The 15,952-nt window shown below is 38.1% G+C and overlaps 1 protein-coding gene across 1 annotated transcript; it reads right to left on the bottom strand.

Moving 5' to 3' along the window:
• Window positions 1-290: 290 nt before the first annotated feature.
• LOC127801328 (calcium-dependent protein kinase 26) lies at window positions 291-15,669 on the bottom strand. The gene is made up of 9 exons (XM_052336326.1): window positions 15,501-15,669; window positions 14,202-15,059; window positions 13,880-14,023; window positions 13,640-13,792; window positions 12,173-12,288; window positions 11,195-11,362; window positions 10,110-10,334; window positions 9,439-9,587; window positions 291-774 (listed from the first exon to the last, which is right to left on the bottom strand). The coding sequence occupies exons 2-8, from the start codon at window positions 14,983-14,985 to the stop codon at window positions 9,465-9,467; spliced, it is 1,713 nt and encodes a 570-aa protein (XP_052192286.1). The 5' UTR covers window positions 14,986-15,059; window positions 15,501-15,669; the 3' UTR covers window positions 291-774; window positions 9,439-9,464.
• Between the last annotated feature and the right edge of the window lie 283 nt (window positions 15,670-15,952).

Raw genomic sequence — 15,952 nt, 5'->3', positions numbered from 1 at the left:
AATAAAGAAAGAAAGAGAACAACCACTTAATGGTTATAAAATACCATATCTTCTGCAGTTAGTGTGTTTACGTACATTGCAAATAACACGAGATTAGATATATATATATATATATCATTCTTACTTGATGAACATTTTATACTTAACAAACAAATTAGCTTAATTTTGTAAAATAGTGTTCTTCCATTTTTCATTTAATTTTTTTTTTATATATTTGAACATAGTTGTAATGTTCCGACCCCTAAAGATCTGGCCGCGGCTAGGAGGACGAACAACATAGAAAAATAAAATAAAATAAAATAGGGAGGAAGAAAGAAATAAAATTAAAATGGGGAGTGTCTCAGCCTTAAAGCCACAACAACACAAAGGGAGAGAGAGAGAGAGAGAGAGAGAGAGAGAGAGACAAGAGAGAAAGAAAACAACATGACCAGTAGTGACTAGACCCCCCCCTCCCTCTCAAAACAAAGCAAAGCACAAAGCCCAAAAGTTTAAAAAAAAAAAAAAAAACCCGCAAAATAAGCACAAACAGCTGTATTTCCAGTGTACAATGCCAATGCTCACAATAATTCTCCAGTTATACAGCAGCAACCTCCTAAAAGCAAAAAAAAAAAACAAAAAAAAAAAGAAGATAATAGACCCATGCTTTTCCACCCTAACCCCCCCCCAAAGTTCAGTTCAAATCTACAACCAACATCAGGTACCATGCTTTCTCTGTACCTTTTCTTTACCACAGAAGAGAACCCTCATCATCTCCTTGATTTGCTGCAGTAAAACCTGCCATTCAAATTTAACATAATACACAACATTACATGTGACAAACAAGGAATCATGCATTATGATTTAGAAACCCAAAAAAAAAAAAAAAAGTCTTTCCCAGGAAGTAGGATTTAGAACCCAGGTCCCATCCCCTCCTAACTTCAGGAGAAAAATAGGTAAAAACAAAAAAACAAAAATATAAATAAAAAAAAAAAAAAGAAGAATACAAGAGGCTAATATGAAGAACGAAATCCCATAAATATTATTTCCTTATCAGTTAAAAATTATCAAAAGTACTTTCTTACAGTGTTAATCACAGTAGTAGCGTCAAATGAATGTCAAACATATATAAATATATAAAACAAGCATCACGAAAATAAAAACAAAGCAACGCAAAGTATCAAACCATTCAGACTCGCAGCTAGTATTTCCAGCATCACCATCCAAAAAGGTACTGATGAAACAAACCACAGCTTCTGTTATGCCCCTTCCAAGTGAATTACGCATCAACTTATTGTATGATAAGCGTGGATAGAGTGATAGAACTAACGGGTCTTAGATTGGATTGACCAAGTATAATAAGCGCGCTAGACAGGATCTGCCGTACATGGAATTTCCCTCATATTGGACCCATACCCCACTACAACAAGCACTTGAAATGGTATCATCAGTGCCAGGATGATCTTGACAGGGCTCTCAAAAACTTACATGAGTACTTCATCCTGTAATTAAGCCATCATCTTCCTAATTTATTATGTAAAAATAGCTGCTAATACCTTACCAAGTTCATTGGACGAGTATGGTAAGTAATCAAATATTTCAAGGCAAATTACAATGACTCCCTTTTAAATTTGGTCTAAATGCAGATAGCATCCCGTTTCAAAAATTATACTGACCGCTTTGTCAATGTTTTACTATCGACAGACGTTAATACACCAATTGAATTGTCATTTTGCCCATTAAATAGTCTTTAATTTATACAAGCAAACTTTCATGATAAGAAAAAGAATCACAAGCTTTAATCCCACTAGGCGGGGTTGGCCACAACATTTCTTAACTCCAACTATCATTAACGCAGTTTCCAAGATTCCCCAGCATACCACTTTTTCTCCACCTTCATTAAATCGCTATGCAAAATACTCCTATTTCTCCCTAGTCACTTCCTCATTTATCAGCAGTTGTGTTTTTGTCTTTAGCCCATATTAATTAGCTCAAAATCTTTTATTTTTCTTTCTATTGCTCCAGTACTCTTTGATTCAGAGTTTTCATTTTGATTCTTTTTTAACCATTTTTGTTGTATTCCAATAGTAAAAACCATCACACTTGGTTAGTGTCTCTTTCAACAGTCCAATCTCTTCTGCCACGCATTTTTTTCTTGAAAATAACCAATTTTTCACCTTTTAAATCCCACTATTTGGTGTTGGGCTTCAAGTTGCATCATTCTTCAGCCACATTTTGGTATGGATGTCAAGAACCATATGCCTACGTTGAGTGATTAGACTTTCTTCTGGTATAATTTTATAATCCTTACAGCATAGGCAATTCTTTTGTTTCCTAAAAATATACTCTATTTAGATAGTTGGTAAGCTATTTTTGTATATGAGGAAGTGTCCATCCCTCTCTTTGAAGATGTTACTGGCTATGATGAATCAAATGACATGTCAAAATCTAGAATAGCTTTACCCTCATTATTATTTTTTGGGTGAAGACATAAATGCACCCCTGTACTTTAGTGATGTATTATAGAACAAACTTGGAATAATATTGATTATTGATATTGGTTTTGAGTATTCAGGATTACTCTTGTTTATTTGGTTCAAGTTTTGCATCAATTGTGATCAGATCGAAGTTCATGAACTGATTTTAGGACTTTTCTAAAATTTTCTAAAATCACCAGTCCATCATTGATTCTGGGCCTACATCCAATAATTTGAAGCCTCACACCATTGAATTTTGTCAACATGTACAGTAGTGAAAACCCTAACTAGAGATCCACAAAAGCCATCATTGTTGAGATCCTTTGTCTACCCTCATTGGAGAGTTTGAACCCTAGGCAATGTCAAGACCCCAAGGGCATATTTGACTTTTGGTGATAGTGCATAAGCCACTTGTACTAGTTAGTTACTGCTATACAAGTTGTACCCCTTCGGTTATGCTTTCAAGCCAAAGGGAAGAGCCTATATAAGGCAAACATGTATGAGGATGGGAATTATGTTGAGTAATAATATAAATTCTTTCCCTCACTAATTCTCTCTCCCTCTCATTTCTCTCCCTAACTCCATCTTTCAAATTCTCCCTCCAAAACTCTATTCTCTCTCTTGGATTCTCTATAATTCTAGAATTGCTCAAACCTCATCTTTGAGGCTTGACATTTTGGTATCAGAGCCAAGCGATCCCCAACTATGGAGCTAGCTAGGTGATTGAATTGGTGCGACAAGGAGGAGGAGATAGGGCGATTGCTGATTAATAGCAACTCCGATCTGAATTGGTGACTGGGAAGAGCAGCAATGCCGGCTGCTAGTTACACGGTGAGTTTAGATCAGAAGGAGGAAGGAGCACTTGATTTCAGTGATTGAAGGATAGCTGAGGGAACCAGGATGAAACAACTGGAATCGAGGATGGAGGCATTAGAGTTTGGGATGTCGCAAACTCAAGAGGCCATGATCCAAAGTAGAGAAGACATGGCGGCCATCAGGGAGACTATGCGTGGCAAATCGGAGAAGAAGAGGGAGACCATGGGGCAGTACAAGGAGACTATGGAACAGTATAGCCAAAGAATCAACAGCACGCTCAACATGCTGGCCTCATTGCCTCAATTCTGATTGCCACCAGACTTTCCCTTGCAAACAGTACCAATCTGATTTTGCTTCACCATGGCATCCTTCCCAAGGCCAACGAAGTACAAGAAATAGAGGATCATTCTACTATGGACCCAGACATTCAAGGAAGGGGATCCCACTTTCAAACTCATTTACACACACCAATGCCAAGATTAGAGATCCCAGTGTTTGAGGGAGTTAAACCAAGGTGGTGGATCCGACGATGCAAAAGATTCTTTCAATTCTATCATGTAGCTAAAGAGCAGAGACTAAACTTAGCCGTAGCCTATCTAAATGATATGGTTGATTCTTGGTACCAAGGGTGAACCCAAGCCAAGGGGAATGAGATTAGTTGGGCGGAGTTTGCAGAAGAATTGAGTAATCAATTTGGTGAGAAGAATATGACTGATGTGATCGAAGAATTTTACAAGTTAAAACAAGATGGTTTGGTGGTGGAGTACCAAATCAAATTTGAGGAACTAAGTCCATAATGTGTACTATACAACTGGGATTGACAGAGCAATACTTTGTATCAAGTTTTATTAGTGGTTTAAAGGATGAACTAAGACCTATGGTGAAGATGATGATGCCAGCATCAGTGAAACAGGCAGCTAAGAAGGCGAGATTACAAGAACTTGTATTGGAAGCCATCTTTAAAAAGCACAAAACCATGTCAAGGCCAAATCCTTCTACTAGCCAACAACTAGGAGGAAGTTTTTGGCCTACGCCACAGGACATAATCAGGGGTTGCCTAAGATCCACTCCAACAATAACACAGCCAAGAGCCACACTATGGAGCATAGAAGACAATTGGGGTTGTGTTATAAATGTGGAGAGAAGTATAGTCTAGGGCATCAGTGTAAACAGTAGCTGTTGAATATGAAGGGTTCTGATGAAGAGAAAAAAAAGAAGAAGAAAAGATGACGATGGAAGAGAATGGAGACGCCCAAGAAGAAGGACAGGGAGATGGAAGGGAAATTTCCTTCCATGCGTTAAAGGGAGGCCCAACAAGTAAAATCATCAAGGTGAAAGGTCAGGCAGGAAAGAAGAGACTAATGGTGCTGATTGATAGTGGTAGCACCCATAGTTTCCTTAATGAGGCCACTGCCACAAGTCTGAAATGTCAATTAACAGCCACCATCCCTCTCTCAGTGACTGTAGCAAATGGAAACAAAATGTACAGCCACTACAAGTGTGTTAATTTCAAATGGATGATGCAAGGGCAGGAGTTTATGGCTGATCTAAGAATCCTAGAGCTGGCAGGTTGGGACATTGTTCTAAGGGTAGATTTGATGAGAACCGTTAGTCCCCTGACTTTTAACTTCAATAAACTAGAAGTCACAGTGGAAATCAAGGGCAGAAAGTTGACATTGGTGGGTAGTCTCAAACAAGGGGAGTGTAGATTGATAAATGGAAGGAAATTACAGAAGCTGATGTAGAAGAAAGGGGAGGCAAATCTCACAATTCTACTCTATACAAGCTGTGGAATGGGAAGAAGAAGAAGTGGTGGAGGAGAAACAACATTCGGCCACAAACTCTGCTACCCTCCAACTCCTTATTAAGGTACAAATTCCCGATGACTTGTACTTACTTTTGACTAAATTTAAGGACTGTCATAACCCCGAGGATCCCCAAGGATAGAGTAGGAAATATAATAGTATTTAGCTTACATGCATTACCATATTTTGTAATTTCCTATTATATTTTCTGTTATAGGGCCTTGTCCTTAGTTATAAGCAGTTAGGCTATTTGTTGTATTGCACATGGGTGTGCATGTGAAGACTGTTAGGCTATATATAAGCCACAGCTGAGGATGAGAAATTATGCTTGAAATGATTGAATGAAACTCTAATTCTCTCTCTACAATTCTCTCCCAATCTCCCTCTAGTTTCTTCTACACTCTCCCTCATTTCTCTCTACATTCTTTCCCCCATTTCTATCCATTTTTCCTCTCCAATGTTTTGTTCTTGATTCTATTCCATCAGATCCTTCTGATTGTCAATCCATTCCTAGGCTAAACCTTACATACATAACAACTGGTATCAGAGCGGTCGTTCTTTGGCTATGGTTCATGTAATTTTGGTTGTTGATTATGACGACTCTCGCCATAATTGATTGAGCAGAGATTGGTGGACTCCAGCAAATTCGACAGAGACAATGATTTCAATGGTGAATTTTGGCGTGAGTGAGATCCAGAGTTGAAGTAGAGCTGGTAGATCGCGACGGAGGTAAACGATTATAAAAGTGATCCCTGTGTCGAAATCCGAGTGACTTGGAAGCTTTGAAATCAATGGCGAGCCAGCTAATTTCCACAAATCGCAGGGTGAGTTGCAAAGTAGATCTGAGTTTTGAAAACGAAGCAGATGTTGATTATTGGTTGCGAAATTCAGCAAGCAAGGGTTGCGCCCAAGTCAATTAACGTGTTAGAGTGGCGAAGCCAATTGAAGAAAGGGCAGAGCGAAAGGCGATTCTATTTAGAGTTCTATGGGTGTGGCCGCTTGATCAGAAGGCATGGTGGTGCTGCAATTTTGGGTCGAGAAGCAATTCTGACCGTACGGGTGAAACGACCTGCCCACCTTGATTGGAAAAGAATTTCGACCATTCTGGAAGAGTCAACCCAGAGAGAACCAGGCCCATAACCAACGATTGAAGCAACGAGAATCAATTCTCATCAGTCGGTTTTCTGGGAGGGTGAAGCAGTTCGACGATATAAGTCGCAATTGTCGTGGACTTAGGCGACTTAGGCAGGAGAATTTAAAGGAAGTACACGATTGGGGCAGCGAGGCTTGAGGCGACTCCATTGGTCCAGTAGTCGGTGATTGGATAACAGCTACACCAGCGATCTTGAATTCACTTTTAACGAGAAGGAAGGCGTGCATGTGAACAAGGCAGCCGGTCAATCTTGGCTATCGCGATTTCGAAGGTGAAACAAGACCTGTGATTTCAATTAGGCTTCCAAATCTGGTTGTAGCAAGCGTAGTCGGAATGGAAGGTGATTCCAGTGTGCAATTCTAACTATTCTGATGAAATTTGGTATTCGAGATAGAGAAGCAACTAGGTGATTTTCGGTTGAATCTCGGAATTAATTTCAACACAAGAGGAAAGGAGTGTCGGCTAAAATAGAGGCTGAGAAATTAAAGGCTATAGAGTGTTGAGAGACAATCGTTTATCCTAGGTGCTTGCTAGGAAGCAGATATCGAAGGGAGATGAGGGATTCAATGTACAGGACTTCTACCCCTTAGTCTTCGAAGTGTACAGTTCAAGAGATGTCGGCAATGGGAAGCAGTGCATACATGACACAAATGAGGTCGCCATTGCAGCAAAAGAATGCTGCATTTTCAATTGGAGGTAGACATCATGGGGAGTTTGGCCAGAAGCATCGTGCATGGGAAAAGAAATTTGAGAATGACATCAGCCACTTGGACAAGGAAACAAGAAGTGTGGTACATGATACGAGCAAGGAATTCGGCCGTATGATACATGAGCAGTTGCAGGAGTTTGTGATGATACTAACTAAGAAGTATCATTACAACTTTCCTATAGAATTCTTCGAGAATTATCACGGAAGTTTTAACAAAGAGGAATTTCTTAAAATAGAGCAGCCGAAAGAGAAGTCAATATGGCGGGAAACGGATTCATTGCATATTTCCAATGTGGAGTGAAAGAAGTATACCGGTTTCAACAAAACTATCAAGGAGGAATGCAACATCAGTGATCAAATTGGCGGTGAACAACATTTACCCAAAGGGTATCTGTAATGAACAAGTTAATAGGGCAGCAAAGGCAAAGGGACAATCGGATGTTTTTGAAAAAAAAGTTCATGTAGAGAAAAATTCCAGGAAACACAAAGAAAAAGGAGTTGCTAGATTATTTGCATGTAATCAAGAGATTGGGACTGAAACTTCAGCCAATATTAAGGAAGTTGGCACTATAAATGAAGCAAACAAGTCAATGGAAACTCAGGATTCAGAAGATGAAAGAAGATTGGATGAGGAGATTGGGGTAGACCGCACTTTACAAGAACAAGAAGTTAATCATTCCAGTGATGAACAACCAAATCTAGCTATAAATCATGTTAGGGTAGAAGGTCGAGATGGAGGGCAGGTGTCGGTCATTGAGAAATCGTTGGTTAGAATTGAAGTTGCAGCATCTCTTAATTTTAATGTTCACGGACAACCTTGGTCTGAGTATCTAAGGCAAGTCTGCAAATTTCCATTGCTGCATTTCTAGAATGTTGCTAATATTTTTGCAGTAGAGCATGGCTGTGGGTTGAATGGGGATACAATAACTGCAACTATGGTTGTAGATCTGCTCCCCTTACTTGTATTGGACGATAATGAATTACTAACGGAAGTCACGAACATGGATAGTCCTTCCGCTAGACTCCAAGGTTCAACTACTAACTATGCCAGTCCAGAAGTGGCTGATCATGTTCATAGATTGGAGACCAAACTTGATTGGATAACTATTACCGGGGATAGTTGTATTGGGCTTGAACTCGATGAAATTTTCCCTATGGAAGTTTTGGGTCAACTTTGGCCTGGAATTGATCTTGAAAACCTAAGAATGAGGCGAAGAGGCCTAAAAGGAGAAAGAAGGAAAGAGGAATGAAACAGATTGAGTGAGCTGGTATTAGGTAAGAGCAATGACCAATTGTTGAAGATCTTGGGGACAAGAACTTTCTTAAGGAGGGAGGGATTGTCATGATCCCGAGGATCCCCAAGGATAGAGTACGAAATATAATAGAATTTAGCTTACATACATTACCATATTTTGTAATTTCCTTTTGTATTTTCTGTTACAGGACCTTGTCCTTAGCTATAGGCAGTTAGGCTATTTGTTGTATTGCACATGGGTGCATGTGGAGGCTGTTAGACTATATATAAACCACGACTAAGGATGAGAAATTATGCTTGAAATGATTGAATGAAACTCTAATTCTCTCTCTACAATTCTCTCTAAATCTCCCTCTCGTTTCTTCTACACTCTCCCTCATTTCTCTCTATATTTTTTCCCCCATTTCTGTCCATTTTTCCTCTTCAATGTTTTGTTCTTGATTCTATTCCATCAGATCCTTCTGGTTGTCAATCCACTCCTAGGCTAAACCCTAGGTACATGATAAGGACCTATTCACTGAGCTAAATTCCCTACCACCCCAAGGCCACTAGACCATTTCATACACCTCAAACCCAACTTAGCACTCGTGAACACTAGGGCTTATAGATATTCCCCAATACAAAAGGCAAAAATAGAAAAACAGGTCAAGAATATGTTAACCACATCCATCATTCAATCTAGCCAAAGCCCATCTGCCTCTCCAGTTCTCCTTGTTAAAAAGAAAGATGGAATATGGAGGTTTTGTGTTGACTACCGTCAACTCAATTCCAACACCATCAAAAATAAGTTTATATATGGAAATTTATATATGACTTTTTGTATAAAAATTTAAAGTACAAATATGATAGTATAAGAAACTATATATATATATATATAATATGAGCTACTTGATACTTTTATAATAACTTTCAAAGTTATAGTTGTTAAGTTTACACATTTAAAGGACATTTTTTATCATACAACTCATATTTCGCTTATGTAATAAAACTAGGTTAAGTCAGCAACAGTTCTCTAAAGTACGAGGAATCTGATACAACTTTGAAAAAGTAAAAGTAGTCAAGTGTAATTCTTAAAACATAAAGAGTATTACATATATATAGTGGTCAATATGATTTACTCAATATTTTATCTTCTCTATTAAGTATGCAATTTAATATTCCAAAACATGAGAACATATTTTTCATGAGCAATCATGTCTAAGGAAAAAAAAAAAAAAGGTTGAGGGGAACACGATGGTTGAAATTACCTGTACATTGTGCATCTATTTAAAAGCTAATGAGCTCCTGGTGCATCTCTCATGCTAAAATTCAGACTGTTCCGCATTGTTCTTCTTCCAATTCCAGCATTGCCTTTTTGCATCATAGCAACAAATTCCTGATAATCAATCCTTCCATCCTGAAGGAAAACATATGTTAGAATCTATTAATCCAGTCAAGATGGAAACAGTCACCTCAACCTTATCATTATGTTTCTCACTGTGCAATCATACAATTTTATGCCAAAAAAAAAACAGAGATAAAGCTGTTTGCAAGGAGTGCACATAAAAATCAGACAACTATTTCATTCATTGAGCCATTATTAAGACTGAGGATTGGCCTTGGTAGCAATTTTAAGATTGCTCCTTTGTGACTGGAAGGTCGCAGCATTCAACTTGTGGAAACAGCAATGCAAAGTTAAGGCTGCATAGAAAAGGAACACTAGTGGAGAGCATCATGCACTAGGATACCCTTAGCTCTTATTAAGAATGCTTCAAAAAGACCATGCATTTGCTTGACCAGTCAAATTTCTGCTACATATGTAGAAAACAATTTCTCACTTTAAACATGCCATATTCTGTAACTCATAGATCAGCTTATCAACTGTTACTAATATTTTTATACAAAATAACAGTGACATGTTTTCCTGATGTGGACTTACATTATCTTGATCAACTTCTCGAATGATATCTTCAAGAAAAACATCAGTCATATTATGGTCCACACAGGCCTGCTGAAGCTCATCAACTGTAATATAACCGCTTCCATCTTTGTCAAAGTATTGAAATGCTGCCACGAGATGTTCCTCTCGTTCCAATTTGTTCAGGTGTATTGTTGCAGCTATGAATTCCCCATAATCAATTGTCCCACTGTTGTCCACATCCGCCTGGAAACAGTTATGATTGCCAAGCAATTTTTTTTAAAGGTCTAATACATACACAAAAGGAACACAATAACCTAATAGGTCAAACTCACTCATACAAAATCCCCAAGGTAATTTACAGGTAACTATGGAACATCAATCTAACATCCTTAGAATGAGGATTGCTATGGGATACAGCATATCAACATGCTGGTTTTTCTCACCCCACTATAAAAAAAAAAAAAAAAAAAAAAAGGTGGAACATAAGGCTAACATCCTCAAATGAGGATTTTCTATGGGATACAGCACATAAACATGTTGTTGGTTTTTTTTTTTTTCTTAATACGTGATAACCATGTTGGTTTTACCATGATATCAGAAAGAAGCAATGAAATAATTTCCTTTTCAGTACTACATAATCTAGAAAATGTTTTCAGAAGATGAAAAAGCAGTGTCAGGAGGCTGATGGAAAAGATCTATGCTGGTTCAATGTGGTTTAAGTCTAAAATAAATAGGAAAGTCTCTTTCTTTACCTATATAATAACTGATTAATTCCCTGAGAAGATTTTTTAAACAGTTAAAATATTCTTTAATAAGAGAGCCAATCATTTGTAACTTGATACAATTACACTTACTCCACTTTACTAATCCTATTATATGCAACACTATCAAATGAATTGCCAACAAAATCATAAATTTGCTGAAGAAAACAATTAAATGTACCAGAGTTCTCTTAACAGCAGACAGTTAGCTCAAGGTTATGCAGTATAATAAATCACATAATCTAACCTGAAGAAATAAAATAAGAAAAGGAACAGGGAAATAACCACGTATGCTTGGTAACCATTATCATACCACTTGCTAAAAAAAAAACATTATCATACCGCATCCATAAGGTCACGTATCTCTGTGTCCTTCATGGTAGAACCATATCTTCTCAAACCAGCCTTGAGTTCGTCAAATGTGATAGCACCACTATTATCAGTATCCATTGACTTGAACATCTCCCTTAAACCAGCAATCTCTTCTTCTGACAGGCTTTCAGCTATTACCTGAATGCATAAAATGGCCAAGTGGGAATTTCTCGTCATATAAAGGTCCAAGTATCAAGTACAACTTGCTACTTAAGTAAATGGCCTAACTAAGTACCAAGAAAATTAAGCCTTAAAATTACCCAACACAGACAAGTTATTCCCACAAGAAAAGATAAGGAAAATAATGAATAATGACAATGACAATAATAATAATAACAACAAAAACTTGCTTAAAAACATTAGCATAAGAATCTAGTATTCATATGTACATGTGAAATGTATGAGTGAATGTACCTGTAAGTATTGTAGTCAACCTGCCCACCCACCCCACCCCCCTCTCTCTCTCTCTCTCAAGTTCTCCATTTGTCTCTATAATCATTCAAAATTAAGACACTGCATAGAAATAGCTTATGTAGATAAAATATGGCCATTTCTGGAAGTTTAAAATTATTGAAGATGCCCACATTTGCAGTGTCAGCAGGTTTAGTGATGTGCATGAAGATTATATCATCCAAATAATTCAGAAGCATGGGAATGCAGTACCATCAGGGTCCATGTAGAAGGCAAAAGATAATGGATTGTGAAGTATACCCGAACATGAGCAAATTTGTATCACCTTGAACAAGAGCATACTAAAATAGACACAACATGGATGCCTAAATGCATTTGGAGTGGGCAAACAACTATTCATTGTTATGGACATAACTAGATATTTATGATTTTGCTTTAGAAAACAATATATAGGTACAGAGATATGTTTGTGAGTTCAAATGGCAGCAGTATGCTAACTATACGAAAACTAAATTATGTCTTGTGTGATATACATACCCTCAAAGCCATCTTCTTCAATTTATTCATTGCAGAAAACTGTTTGAGACGACAAAGAACAGCTGGATCCAGAGCTCTATCAGGAGCAACTCCGTTTTCACAAATCCAGGGATGACCTATAAAATTGTGATGGAATAAAAATAAGTCAATGCAATCATGATTTTAGTTGATGAACGGATAGAATTCTACCTTTTTCGGTGGGGAGCCATATGTGCATGTACAGTTGCACAAAAGGTTGGCCAGTTTGGTTTGGTCTTTAATTTGGGAGAACACGGACTAGGTCTATTCTCCAACATAAAGACCTAGATTGAACCATACTTTTTATTTACCAAATCGAACCAGACCATTTTTTGGGGGGGTTTAATTCCCAGATGTGGTTCTGACAAATTAGAACCAAAAGCTACAGAGGTCAAAAGCACATACTTATGTTTTGGACTAAAGGTTGTGAACTTAAATAATTGGGAGGGCCAAAAAGCAAGCACAACCAACAAACAGACCAACTCAGTGGAATGAGAACCCCAAGCAAATGAGCCTTCTTGCAATGTAGATGCCCCTTCATGTAAGATGATGTGGGACTAACAAAGGAACATATTTGGACTTAAGAGGGGACAAGTGCTTGTAAAGACTGTTATAAAGGAGACACGCTACCTTGCAGCTAATGTAAAACTGAAGTTTCCTACAAAAATATGTGTGCTAGTTTAGTTATTTGTAAGCTCCGGTCCCAAATCAGCAAAGATAAAATGATTCTACATAGGAAAAGTTTCCCCATTAAGGGTTGAATGTCATTGAATGGGCATTCAGCATAAACTTTCTCAAAATTATGCATATGTCTCTGGAATTGGCTAGGATAAACTGATTACACAACCCAAACCCCAAGTTAAGTTGATTGGTCAAAATCCTAAGAAAGAACTTAACTGGGGCATGTTGAGAATTGGAACAAATTAAATGGTCATGTGCACTGGGTTTTTTGGTCTAACTGGTTCACTTTTGCACCTCTCTTCCTCTTTCAGGGGGAGAAGAGTAGAAAGGATTCCTAATAGAAGACCCTCAATTGCAAATATTTCTTGGTGCTTAACTCCCTCTACTAAAGATCCTTAAGAAAGAAATATTTAGTTTAAACCACTATAAATCCATCCTCGATTGTTTGTACCCAATAAAGCATCCTCAATTGTGTGCCAATGTGTCATTTAAGTTAAAACATAAATTAAAGGGTCACTATCAATTGTTTTTGGAAAGACAGTCCATATAATCGTCACCAGGAATACACAAACCTTCACATAGTTAAGCTATTAAAGAATCATGAACACAATTTTTAATAGTTCCGTTATGCAATATGTGGTCAGCATTCTAAACAGAATTTAAACCAAATACTTTTGTGCAATCACCACAACAATTTCCAACTTCCACATATCATCCAAATTAGGGTATCACAACAGAAAATGCAGATTTGGAAGAAGTTACACATACATAATACTTGATGAGCTGTTAACCGTTCTGAAGGTCGAGAGCATAACATCTTCCTTATTAAATCCTTAGCGCTATCTGATATTAGGGGCCATGGGTCTGAGTCAAAGTCAATGTACCCCTTCAAAACCGCATCAAATATCCCTTGTTGAGTTTCTGAATTGCAAATAGATTGAACTTTTATCACATCGCACCCACAAATCAAATATCTTATGCAGGCCTAATGTAAAGAAGCATGCATACCTGCCCAAAAGGGTGGCACACCACTTAGCAGTATATATAGTATGACACCTGCTGTCCAGACGTCTGCTTCTGGACCATAATGCTTCAAAAGCACTTCAGGAGCAACGTAATATGGGCTTCCAACCACATCAGTGAAAATCTGACCTGGAGTAGCAGCAACTACAATAGGTTGAAAATACTCCAAAACTTGGTGCTTTTTGTACTATTTATTAGATGCTCTGATTTTAACCAACAGGTGTGCATAAAAAAATTCAAACCATAAAGAAGGAGCACCTAAATCTTTTCTTTTCTTTTTTATTTCTTCTTCAAAAATCAAATTTACCTGGCTTAAAGAAAACTGAAAGTCCAAAATCAATGGCTTTGAGAGAGAAATCATCATCCTTGTTAACCAACAAGAAATTCTCAGGCTTTAGATCTCTGTGCATAACCCCCAAGGAATGGCATGTCTGAACAACCCCTACGATAATCTTTGTCAATTCAGCAGCCCTCCTCTCGCTGTAATGTCCCCTCTGAATGATACGGTCAAACAATTCACCTCCAGCACAAAGCTCCATTACAATGTGAACATACAAGGGGTCCTCATATGCGCCCTTAATGGTCACAATATTCTTGTAACCTGCCAAATGGTGCATTATCTGAATCTCCCTCCTGACATCCTCCACGTCTTCTTTTGAAATCAGCTTCCTCTTGGAGATTGATTTACATGCATATTCAATGCCTGTGGAAATCTCAGTGCAGGAATAAGTAGTACCAAACTGTCCCTGCCCTAATTTACGGCCCAATGTGTAAAGATCACGAATGTTGGCGGTCTTATGACCCAATACATAATAAGCCTGGTTATCAGGTCCACGCCTTATGATGCTGTCTTTTGTGGAGCTAGCAAGAGGACTATTATTATTCATATTATTGTTGTCGGTATTATTTTTCTTGGGGTTGTCCTTGGAGAATTCTTGAGAGATGGGTTGTTGGGAGTTCAAGCTGGAGGGATAGTTGTCAGGACGGCTAGAGCTAGAAGTGTTGCGCTTGGAAATGGACTGCTGCTCGTCGGGCTGACTGTAGCCCTGAAAATCTTTTATCCCAAAAGAGCCACGGCATGTATTGCCCATCAAACAATCAAACTATCGTCTCCACTCGTCTTTTCCCACTTGCTAGTTCAGAGTCTCTTCTCATCCGACGTTTCCTAGCCAATCACATTGTTAGTCACTTCAAAACAGAGATCGGTAAGGGGACGGGGAGAGAGAGAGAGAGAGAGAGAGCAAATAAGAATAATAAGGTCTTCATCTCAGATCCAAACTCAGAAGGCCAAAATATAGCATTCTTTTTGCTTGTTTCAAAAGACATGAATGAAGAAACAAAAGAAGATGAACAGAGAGGCACACATATTGTGAGTGAATAAGAAAGAATTATGACATCAGATCGGACTCGGTAACATCAGTAATAAGGTAGCTATATAGATCACGAATGATCGATTCATCGAAACAGAGAGTAGATAGCACGAAGAAAATGTCAGGAAAGTAATTTTCCCAGCAGAAACAGTGAGAATCAAACAAATAGACAGACAGATAAGAATGATATGATCCACAATAGAAAGCAGTAGTAAAAGAGGGATTAGATCCAGTACCAGGGTGGAACAGAAGGAAGAATGAATTTGTATAGATTGGGATCAGCTTTGAGGAGGAGGACGATGACGATGAGAATGGACGCCCAAGTGCTCCGCCTCCGTATCTATCATTATTTACTTTGGATGAGAGAGAATAGGGATCCCCTTTTCCGTCCTTCCTTCCTTCCTTCCTTCCCCCCTATATATGCTATATTTTTCTAATTATTATAATATAATATAATTGGACCACCGCGGTCGGGCGGGCGCGGGTTGGTCTTGCTGAGATAACACCGCACCATATTTTTATTTATTATTATGTTTTATTTGTTTATTATTATATTATATTAATTAATTAATTAATAATAATAATAATAAGACTGCTTGCTGGCTGGCTGCTGACCAGCCAGCTTGCTTGCTTTCAATACGCGCTCTCTCCCTCTCTCCTTCCCCTTTCTTAAAAAATTATCGTATAT

The sequence above is a fragment of the Diospyros lotus genome, chromosome 5 (genome assembly GCF_014633365.1).
Source record: "Diospyros lotus cultivar Yz01 chromosome 5, ASM1463336v1, whole genome shotgun sequence".
Lineage (NCBI taxonomy): Eukaryota > Viridiplantae > Streptophyta > Magnoliopsida > Ericales > Ebenaceae > Diospyros > Diospyros lotus.
The sequence above is the reverse complement of the archived record's forward strand: the minus strand, read 5'-3'. Positions and strand labels throughout refer to the sequence as shown.

Excerpts from the sequence above, each read along its gene's own strand:
- LOC127801328 (XM_052336326.1), bottom strand. The coding sequence starts at position 14,985 with ATGGGCAATACATGCCGTGGCTCTTTTGGGATAAAAGATTTTCAGGGC. Across the intron at positions 13,793-13,879 it reads TGTGCCACCCTTTTGGGCAG|AAACTCAACAAGGGATATTT; the intron begins GTATGCATGCTT and ends TTTGCAATTCAG. Across the intron at positions 10,335-11,194 it reads TACGTGACCTTATGGATGCG|GCGGATGTGGACAACAGTGG; the intron begins GTATGATAATGT and ends AACTGTTTCCAG.